The 11,526-nt window shown below is 39.6% G+C and overlaps 1 protein-coding gene and 1 long non-coding RNA gene across 5 annotated transcripts in view; one reads left to right on the forward strand and one right to left on the reverse strand.

The window, feature by feature from the left end:
• Positions 1-4,871, forward strand: part of LOC147797167 (uncharacterized) — a 59,242-nt gene extending 54,371 nt beyond the window's left edge. Inside the window, exons 2-3 of the long non-coding RNA XR_015427435.1 lie at positions 568-682; positions 4,732-4,871. This is a non-coding gene — a long non-coding RNA (uncharacterized LOC147797167). The remainder of the gene's footprint in view (positions 1-567; positions 683-4,731) is intronic.
• Positions 1-11,526, reverse strand: part of lsm4 (LSM4 homolog, U6 small nuclear RNA and mRNA degradation associated) — a 51,708-nt gene extending 40,182 nt beyond the window's left edge. The window contains exons 1-3 of one of the 4 annotated variants that reach the window (XM_087144565.1): positions 11,362-11,526; positions 6,476-6,517; positions 4,747-4,845 (exon numbers count right to left, since the gene is read on the reverse strand). In XM_087144565.1, coding sequence (XP_087000691.1) covers positions 4,747-4,845; positions 6,476-6,517; positions 11,362-11,364 — 144 coding nt within the window. In that variant the 5' untranslated portion in view covers positions 11,365-11,526. Of the gene's footprint in view, positions 1-4,746; positions 4,846-6,475; positions 6,518-11,330 lie in introns of all 4 variants that reach the window. The other 3 variants (XM_087144563.1, XM_022251269.2, XM_087144564.1) reach the window with 3 other exon arrangements.

Genomic DNA, 11,526 nt, shown 5'->3' on the forward strand with positions numbered 1-11,526 from the left:
CTGTATGGACAGACTTTTATTTTAAACTGTTGCCATTTGCTTTCCATGGCAACTAATCACACTGTTTGGGTTATCAATGGTACAACACACCAATGCTTACCATATGGTTTAAATTTACGCTACATGTAAAATGAATTGTTTCCAATACATGTACATGTGATTTTCATAATAGTGGGTTGTACATTTAACTTGTGCATAAGTATGATCTTGTAATTTAACTTAAAACGCATGAGTAAGTTGCCATTGCTCTGAAATCAATTTGAATAAAAAAATCACACAAACAACATATCTGTTGTGTAGCTTTCTTTCTTGTCTTTTTCCTGTCATTGGTGCAATCCATGCTAGACATGTACCGGTACCACTGAGCAGAACCGTTTCGATCAGTTACGCTCAATGCTGGACATGTATGAAATCACACAAATTACGTCACCCACATTATGCATGACGCAAGCGGGGCATGACACTGTTATTAATTCTCTTCAGAACAGAATATCAGAACTTATTTTTGTTGTTGTTGTACCGGGCTAAACTTTAGCTGATTTAGTGTTTTTCCCTTGTAATTTAAAGCCTTTGGTAATCCAGCTCAAACGCATCTGTAGTAAACTGCATCTGTTGTGAACTGCATCTATTGAACGAACTGCAAGTTGTTCCTGAACTATGAACGTTGCATCAGGTCACAGTAGTAAGTTTGAATCTTCTGTTTGATATGACACATGCTTTGTAATTATCAGATCATTATTGTTAAGATCATAATTTTGTTCTTAATTGAAATGGCTTTGTTGGAACAATTTTATCAGTAATGATTTATCCAGACTGCTCCGCTGGATTTAATGCATAGACACTCAAAAGTATGTCCATTTTTGTTCTTTGCAGAATTGAATGATGATTTTGATGAATTATTAAAAATAACGGTAAATCTTCATACATTAAACACCGGCTGCAACGTACTCCATTCTTCATTCATCTTGAGCCCACCACAAGTCAATTTACTGTCAAATATTGAGGCCAAGATGAATGAGAGAAAAATAAAATGCTGAACCAGCAAGACCAGGTTTACACAGCCAAAGTGTTGGAACAACACATAATGCAAGAAGATCCCACAGAAGAGCTGGCTGTGGAATTCCAGAAACTTGAAGTTGCTCTCACAGAACTTCAAGACCAACACGATGAGTACTATGACACGATAGCCGACCTTGACAAATATGAGCAAGAAGAAGAATTAATACATTCAGGTCTGTATAGATGACTTCCTGAAGTTGAAGCTGAAGTTAAACCAATTAAGGAAGGCTCAATCCGAGAAAGTTGTTCCTGACCAACCGGCTGAAAATGTTTCAATAAGTGCTTCAGCATTTCTCAAAGGAGATGACTCCCAAGGATTTTCAAATTATACTGGCCAACCAGACAGCAGTGTCAGTACCGAACTGCATGAGAGCTGCTGGTCTGTTCGAATTGAAACCAAGGGTAGAGAAACTCAAGCTACCAACATAACCGGTACAGGGGACGTCAGAAACTACTACTTCAGAGACGACTTCAAGCACATGATTAAACCTGCCTATGATGTAAGACATGTTGTCTCCATCCTGCAGAGTATAGTAGTGTAAGTGACAAACCACTGAAGTTACTTAAAGGTATCGGAACTGATTATGATGTGGGCTGGGAGTATTTGCACAAGTACTGTGGTGACTCAAGAATCATCTCTGATGTAGTGACTCAAGATCTTGCTAAATTCAAAGCACTTGGTAATGGAGAAGACAGTCATTTTTGCGAGCTTACTCAACTGGTAAGATGCAACTTCAATGTCCTGAAACAAATAGGCAAAGAGGCAGACCTGGACAACAACCACATGCTAGCTCTAATCGAGCAGAAATTGTCTGCAGAAGATAGAAAGGTGTATGCCCGAATAATACAAGACAGGGAGAACGCTTCTCTTGAAGGACTTCTCAGATTTCTCGAGAACAAGACAAAGACCAGAAAGAGGGCAATTGCTCCCATCAGAAGAACCAGTATGACAGTATCTCAAGAAGCCAGAGTACATCTGACAACAGGACAGCCCGTCAAGAACGAAAAAGTGGGAAAAGTGCTGGGTATGCACGACCAACAATCACTGGCCTGATCAGTGCCCCGCAATATTGAAACTGACTCCCAAAGAACACGTCCAAAATGTGAAAGACAAGCACGCCTGCTTGAAGACAGCCAGCAAAGGGCACAACATGTTACAGAAAGAAGAAATACCCTTAGTGTGATGCCCATCGTCATCCCCTCCTCCATGTAGCAAGCCTGTCATTTCAACAACACTGACCACCCAAGTAATGGCATGTAAAACCAGCGCAGATTACACCAATGCCACACTGCCCTTGCTGACGACTGACATTGGGGCTACTGACAAGAAAATAACCGGAAACATTGTCTTCAACTGTAGTGCGAGTGTAACCCTGGTCCAAGAAGTAACAGTGCAAAGACTTGGACTGCAGGGAAAGGGATAGCTGATCAGCGTAGATATCACAAATCTGGGTGTAATGAGTGAGACACACATCACCAAACAGCATGAAATCAAGGTGTTTTGTGAGAACAAAGCGTACAAAGTGGCATCAATAGAAGTTCCCAAAATAACCACAGTGCCTCCACTACCAGAAGAGTGTCAAGAAAAGATCAGATGGGTGTTTGGAGAGGTTGACATAATGCTGGGTGTTGATCATCCTGGCATGCATGGAGGTACACAAAACAAATAGATGGCAAGGTCCTAAGAGATTCGGTAGTGAGTTGGGTGATTCTTAGATTACCTAACAAACATCCACTGTGATTAGCAAGACAGATCTCAGTGAGTTTTGGTCAACAGAAAGTATGGGGCTTAGGATACAAAATTGCAGCTCAAAACCTTCCAGTAGCCTAAACCTGGGACCCAGTGAACTATGTCAGTTTGAAAAAATGTGAAACTCATGCAAGAACATTGACAATAGATGGCTGGTTCCCTACCCATGAAGAAAGATCCAAAAGAGCTACCTGGCAACAGAAACAACTGTGGCCAAAGTATTATCCATAGAAAAGAAGCTCCAAAAAGAAAGAAAATACACTTAAATGGAACAAAAGGATATTCAAGAAAGTTAAGCAACAACGGGATAAATAATTTTGATGGTCGAGTTCACTTCATTTCCCACCACCCAGTCATTCGTCTTGAAAAGAAGAGTATGCCAGTTTGTACTGTCTTCAATTTGTCTGCCAGCTTCAACGGTCATCGACTAAACAGCTACAGGCAGAAGAGACCTGATCTCTTTAACAATCTCTTTGGAGTTTTATTCCGGTTCAGACAATTTCCGATTGCTGCGTCAGGCGGCATAGCAAAGATGCACCATCAAGTCAGAACCCCAGATAACACTAAGCATGTAAACAGGTTTCTGTGGATAAACTACGAGGCTCGAGAACCAGACATTTATGTGAAAGAAGTGGTATGAAACTTTGGCGACATATCAGCACCTGCTATGGCATTGACAGGACTGAGGTGAACAGCCACTGAAGGGGCTGAAGTCTACCCAGAAACATCCAGAATATTAGACCAGGACACATACATGTACATGGATGACATATGCACATCCACCAATTCAGTTGAAAAGGCTACATTTTGGTGAAGTGTAGCAAAGTGTGGCGAAGACTGGCGAAATTGACACTGTCCTGGATGCAGAGCTGCTTCAAGGGAAAAGAGTGGATTTCAAATACAAGCTAACAGAATGGAAGACTGACAACAGAAAAATCATTGGAACTCCAACTGCAGAAAACAGAAAGTGTTAGGCGATGTATAGGACCCTGAAAAAGATAAACTGGAATACAAGGTGAAAATAGAAGACACAGAAGACACATCATGAACAACTGAAGAAAGGAGATTTCAAGTCATTCAGTCCACTTGCAAAAGACAAAATGATATTCATACAGGAGGAAGAGACAATTTCTTGCTGTAAGAGGTCACCCAAGGGTAATCCAGAGTGACAAAGAACAAAGAATCGCCGAAATTTCTGGTGAAATACAAGCACAAATCAAGAAGCATAAACAAAATCCAGAATAACAAGAAAATCACTCTCAAGATATTTTGATAACAAATACGTACAAACACGCCACAACTGGGGCGAAGCTAATTTAGGTATATACAGACAAATAATAGAACAAGGAGAATAAACTGGGTAAACTAACTCAAATTTATTCTGAAATCAAGAAAATATATACAAGAAAAGCAAACAGCACCACCAGGCGAAGTCTAGAAAAGGGAGATACAAAACTAGGTTGACAAAAAATCAGTCTTCCACCTTGCGCAAGACTGAAAAGGAATGGCAAATATATAGTATATACATACAGGGAAAATGAAACAGACGTACCGTTCACAAGAATGAGATTGAACAAACGAACTAGGTGATCAAGAAATAACACCAAAAACACAAGTAGCGACGGAAAATTTTCGGAGCGGGACCAAAACACGTCCAATAGTAATGGCGCAAAGAAAAGAGGAAGAACATGGCGGCCGCCTTCGCTGGAGTCGAGTGAGTGAGGGCACACTGTGGGTGATCGAGAATTTAGCGTGTGGAAGTAATGGACCAGGAAATAATGCAAACGTATATGTATTGGTAATCTGTGTAGGTTGCAGACAGTAGACTAGGCATATAAAAGCTACCACATTTACTGATTTGAAGCGTAAATGATTGAAGTCAAGTTTCAGAAAACTAACTTTAATTTGTTTTACATTTACAGCATTTGTGCACCTACCCTTGATGTGCAGATGACTTCCCTGAGGTTAATGTTCATCCAGTTATCACATGCAACGAGATGTCCATTGTATGTCTCTCCATTCTTCAACTCCACCAGCTGTCAGCAAATTGAGAAAATGTCACAAACATCGTTCATTCCTGCACCTTTTGCTTTTCCATTAGGCACTACAGAATACACAGGCATGATTCCAACCACAAATAGACTCAATCAACAACTGGCTAGAAATCAAAAGTTTTTAAAAAACTAAGAAAATCAGTTTAAGGAATGTACATGTAATCATGATCTCAATGGTACCATACAGTACCACGACAGGGCAAAATGTTACTTCTGTACTCCCTGGCCTGTAAACAGTATGAACTGTATTTAACTATTTCTCTGGTGATGTCCTTTCTCTTGAATACCTTTTTGCTACCAAAAAAATTTGAGCACCATGGCAAAAGCTACATGTAGAATTGTTACTCTTGATACTTTCAAAGTGTTTGAGTTTAAAAAACAAAAGCTGTTTTGGCTGGTGATCGAAACAGCTAAAAAACATGAAAAGAAAATGAAAATAATTTTTTAAAGAAAACAAAAGCCGCTTCAGTTACCTGAAAACAAAGGCTTTTCCACATAGTGCACTACCGGTATGTGCAAAAGCCAAAAACAGAACAAAAGAATGCCTTTTTCGCAAAGTTGCGATAAAGCCAAAAACATCCTAGCTTTTGCCGTCTCAAACTTGGGCCTACTGCACAAAAGTGTATACCCCAGTAGAATTTGGAAATCGTGTTAGTCACCCCAACTATAGCAGATACATGTACATGTACCTTCACAGAAAGTTCCATAATTACATGTATGTACCCAGTAAGTACTTACACATGTATGTAAAATGTAGGCTGAATTGTATGCCAACGTACCCGGTATATACATGTAAAGTGTTTTTACACAACTTTGGAGCATGGAATTGTTTTGTGCATGCAAAGTCAAGGCACCAGACAGGCGCTTTGCTTTGTATGATTCTTCATATATAGATGTGCCCCCTCGCTGGGAGACATCCAGGCATTATTTTTAGATGACAACATCCACAACTAGCACACGTACATTGTACATGTACATGCACCAGTGCATCACAGGTCAAATTTTTTAAGGTTCAATGACATGGGAAAATGTAGGATTTTGATGAGCTTAAGGGTGATAGTACGAATGTCCAAACTCTCCAGACTATATCAGTGCAAGTAAAAATGTGCTGTCATTTCTCTTTCAGAAGACATTAGGATTCAAAGTTTGTGACATTTCTGAAGTTAGGATTTCAGGTGTTAACGTCCTTCACCGAAGTAGGGTTGTGATGGCAACAGTATAATGACAAATTTCAAAAGAGAGCCATTCACAGCCCTACGTGTGGAGCTAGGGTCAGGCATGTTATGTTGGATGTCATAAGACTTGAAGATTAACATGGTTAACATACCATAGCACATAGGCATGATAGGCCCAATTCGCCTGTTATTGGTGATCAGTGATCCATCATAGGTTCACTAATCAATGCAGAGAAATAAAACAAGAACATGGGTTCACTAACACCTAAACTCGCGTAATGGATGGAGCGAACCCAGCAATGAGGTAACTGGTCAAGATCTAGATCTATCCGTATGAAGCAAACAGGTCATTAACCATAACAGTCCTCAATCCCTTGATTACACCTAAACTAGAGTAACAGGCAACTGCGGCCACACCGATGTTAGTTTGAACTTACCATAGGGTGGTTTTGAGCTGTTCTCAGAAGAGAGAGTGGTAACTAGAAGCAAAATGGACAAAATGACAAATTGTGAGGCACATTGTAGGACTATCAACAAATGAGCATTTCTGCAAAAACTACTCATATTCTCACGGTCGGGATGACATAACTGAGTCTTGGTTCTTCTCTCTAATTGTAGCTATACCCTGTAGATTCATGGACCCAAAACATTGGTGGCTCTAGTCCTAATATGCTAGTTTGTGAATCACAGTGTGACTGTCATTTTTGACCTTGATAAAACCATAGGGGTAATTGTGTGAAGAATGAAAATGTGATTTATTTGCGGAATCCAAATACCTTGACTTTAAAACTTTGAATCTGCAGTAATAGTTTTTGCCAAAATATTTATTCAACCCACAAAATGACATGGCGACATTCACAGAAATCTTAATTTCAGACAAAAATGACAGATTATCCTTTATTACATGTACCTTGATTTTATTTTTTCATCTTACCTGTGGTACGTTTGATTAGATTTGCATAAAGAAGAAAACTGAAATGTGGTGATTATTATTACGAATTAACTTGCACATTATCATTATCAGCTCAACTTGACTGTTACAATGGGAGTGCCCCCCCGGTTGGGAGAAATTCTGGTTCACTCCCCCCACAAATTCCAGTTTCACACTGTATACATACGAGATACAGATATTTCAAATCATATGTTATTTCCCAACACATATCTTATAAACTGTCTAAAGATGTCACAAGTATTTGACAATTATGCATATCGAAATGTATACTTTCAGACTTTGGCGCACATCTATTTTATCATGACATCCGTTCCTGCTGCCTTACGGAGGTGGGCGACTTATCATTTGAATGCAAATATAAAGCCTTTTAAGAAGATATCAGAACTAAATAATTCCCCATGAATCCAGTGACTGATTGGTCAGTTGGTGCCTAGCCTGTAACATACATGAAATTTTCACACTTGGGACTCAAATCAACCGGGGCAAAAATAGTGTTATTGAATTATTTACTAAACTCTTAACCTTAACATCACATATGCCTGAAATTCACTATTTATGCGCTATGAATATCTCCCACACTATGGGCCTACCAAAAAGGTTTAAGTAATTTTCACCACATTACAGCAAAACATGCAAATCATGGAAAACATGCAAATCACTGTCATGCAGGCTTATGTAGGGTTACTTCCAGAACTGTGAGGTTAAACCTTACAGACAGCCATGTACAAACTGGCAAAACACATTTTTGGCTGTTTTGATTATGCCAACTTACTCGGCCATCACAGCTGTTTTGCATCTCCTATCTTTCCCTTCTTGTTTTCCAGTCACCCTCAGATGAAAGCCACACTGTAATCATGGTAATTAACCCAATCTTCTTCCATTCCAATGACCAATTTTAACTTGACTTTCATTTTGATGGGGTCAGGAAAACAAAAACGAAAAGATAGGACCTGTGTTGCAATTGGTCAAGTTATCACACAGCTGACAGTTATTGAGAGTGCGTGCTGTTGATTTTCTGTAGTGTGGAGGGGAAAAATGCGGAAGAATTTCATCATTTTCATGAAGATATTACAAGGTGAATAAACCTCCCATCCAGTAGGGGCGCACATCACACCTCTGGGACTGTCTTAGTATTTGGAGAAGTCCCTTTTAGACCATTGCACGTCCCCCGCAAGGTGCTTTAAAAACAACTGTTATGGCGTATCTGAGAACTAAGGAAAGCAGGAGGTTGTGGGTTCGAGTCCCACCCGAGTAAGCTTGTGAATTTTTTCGCAAGCTCTCGGACAAGCACTGAGCATACAGTGTTTATCAATATATATGTTGGGTAAGGGCAAAACCTGTTATATAAATTAACATCTCCCCAATGCAAAAATACATCTTGAAATAGTTCGTAGTACCCGCTGCTACACCTGACTCGGGTCGGCCAGCCGACCACGGCAAGCTCGGTGGCCAAGTGGTTAAGACGTCTGCACTAGTAAGCAGGGGGTCGTGCGTTCGAGTCCCATCCGAGTAAGCTTGTGAATTTTTTCGCAAGCTCTCAGACAAGCACTGAGCATACAGTGTTTATCAATACATACATGTACGCTGGGTAAGGGCAAAACCCGTTATATAAATTAAGGAAACTTTGTTGATTATTACAGTATGGGGGTAAGGAATTCAAATTTTCATGTTTGCACCTCCAAAAACCTGCATTTTTTGAGATATGGGGCAATAAATGTGCACCAAAGCAGGACTGAACTTAGATATACAAAATGAATGAAAAAACAGTTCAATTAGTAAACTTACCTGCCAACAATGATTTTAAGAAAGGCACAGAGAAATGTCATTGAAGAATAACTTAAAATATTTTCAGGAGATAAAGGTGCACACTTCATCCTAAATTTCTTTTATTTTCAGACTCAAGTGTACTAAAACAAAGACCAAATAAAACCATCACTGACAACAAAGTCGAGGCAATTCTTACATCTGTAAGGGTGAACAACTGTGATTCCATTATATTTACCTCCAAATACAGTGCAGTTGCAGTTTTCCCAGCAATGGACATCAAAGGAACTGAATCAACCGGATTATTCTATATAACACTCAAAGGTGCACCATGTTCTCCCTTTTTCATCATATTTTATACAGTTACATAAACACCAGTAAGGTGCTTTGAAGGCAGCATGTATTGTAACCATTTCTATCAAAGTTATGTACATGCCTGTTCATCCAATTTATACTGGCTGTGCAAATGACCATTGCAACAATAAAAAGAGAAAATAAGCATACATGGGGTTTAAATGACAACTAAGCAAAATATTATTTTGTAATCAGTACATCAGTGGATGCTAAACCTTCCGTATAAAAAAATTCTACTATTCACTTCTAGGATTACGAGCAGGAGTCTGCAATGGCACATAAAAGGTGGGGAAAAGACCACATCAAAGCAATTTTCTAAAAATCAATTCTTTTAATATGATATAGTTAATCAAGTGACATGGCACAATGTTCACAAAAACAACTGAAATAACTAAATATAAATGGAAAATGTAGGAGAAAAAACTGATACATGTAATAGCATGTGCATATTTTTGACCTAAGCCCACTTGGGAAAAATTGTCCCCTTTCAGGGAGACATTCTCTCTTTCAGGGGAATGGTTTTGTCCCCCCCCGGGCCCCCGGAACAGTCCCAGAGTTGTGATGTATGCCTTTACTGCCATCAGACATCTAACTTCACTAAGAGAACGCATGTTGTATGAAATTTTGATGCACAAATATCTGCAATGGCAGAGTAAGTTGGCACAATCAAATCAGCCAAAATGTGTGTATGCGAGTTTGTACACTTCAAGGTTTATACAGACCTAAGCCTAGGCCTATGTCTGTACATGTACATGTCTGTATAAATCTTACAGATCTGGGAGAATGTAACCGTCATGATAGCATCAACACACGCAAGTAACATTAGGCCTGGCATCAACAAGGCATCAACAATTTGAAAATACCCTTTAAAGATTGAGAAGTGATTTTAACATATTTAAAAGACTCTAACACCTGCCACTGGGTGAGAGAAACAGCAAATTTGCTTCCATATTCTTGCAGGAAAACAAAATTTTTTCGCAATCTTTCTTTTCTCTGCCGTCCACGTGAAAACGCAAAGGCGGCCAGTCGGTCTGCACGAGAAGGCCCAACTTTGTCACTCAAACATTTTGAATTTCCACACTCAAATATCATTTCAGATGAATGTGACACATTGAATATAATATGTAGGAGCCTAATTTTTATTTTAAATTCAACAATAACATTTTGCATAAATATGCTTTACGCCTAATGACTTGTTGACACTTGTTGACATGGTTAAAGTGAAATGGGTTAATTCGTACCCGAGTTAACTCATACCCAAGTCAGCTCATACCCCAAAATTCGCACCCAAGGTTAATAACTCGTACCCAGGTCAACACGTGCCCGAGTTAACTCGTACCCAGGTTGGCTCGTACCCGAGTCAACTCGTACTTCCCAGCAGAGCGTAATAAGATTTGATGCTCACATTTGTTGAACGAATGTTCCTTTACCAGTTGCATTTCGTTGAAAATCCCTACGGTTTCCAGGACATAAAATGAATCTGACGACAGTGCGTACCCCCTGAACAGAAATGTTCCACAGACGTACCTCTCCATCCAGTCAACGTCTTTGTCCATTTCAAATTTACGCGTCCAAGTCTTTGGGGGGGGGATGGCTTGATTAATTTGAATTAATAAAATCAGTGAACATACTTTGATCGAACGTGTATGATTGATGTCAGCTTCTTGTTTGGCTTGATTAATTTGAGTTAATAAAATCAGTGAATATATTCTGATAGTATGGTTCAACCATTGATGTCACAGCTTCTTTTGGGGAGAAGGAGCGATTTTTGAAAGACACTAATAGCATCTACCATCAGTCGCACATCCAAAAAAAAAAAAATTGTAATCATTAATATAATAAATAATAATGATTATATAATAATAACTAATTAAGTGCAAAAGGGGAGGACAAATTATCGTATACCAAACATAAAAATAAACAGAATTGTAATCATCAGGCCCTAATAAAATTAAACCGTTTGGAGTAAAGGGGAAAAAACGTAATCCTCATCGAGGGTACGAGTTGGCTGGGGTACGATTTGACTGGAGTACGAGTTGACCAGAGTACGACTTAACTCGGGTACGAGCTGACCCAAACTCGGTTAATAAAGTTGGGGAATTAGCACGGCTGCAAGGGGATCCCGGCCAGCCGGCTGCAGGCTGTACAGAGAAAAGCATTATGAAAGTTAGTGAATGCCCCCTTGCCCAAACGTGAGTGCAATAAATGGAACAAACTCCAACCAAGACATTTATCTCAAAAGCTGTAATTCACCATATTCCTTCGATTCGTTCAGCAGAGGACAATTACAGATATCGATAGGCGCAGTGTAAAACTTGACTCCACGATCTTAGCACCAGCGTAAAGCCCGCGCCATCTTGCCTGGATAGGCCGTTCCGAACTGCACCTGTGTCGCGCCTGCCCATTAGCCGGTCCACT

This window comes from Acanthaster planci, linkage group LG12 (genome assembly GCF_054643075.1).
Source record: "Acanthaster planci isolate LZ-2023a linkage group LG12, COTS_SCS, whole genome shotgun sequence".
NCBI classification, from domain to species: domain Eukaryota; kingdom Metazoa; phylum Echinodermata; class Asteroidea; order Valvatida; family Acanthasteridae; genus Acanthaster; species Acanthaster planci.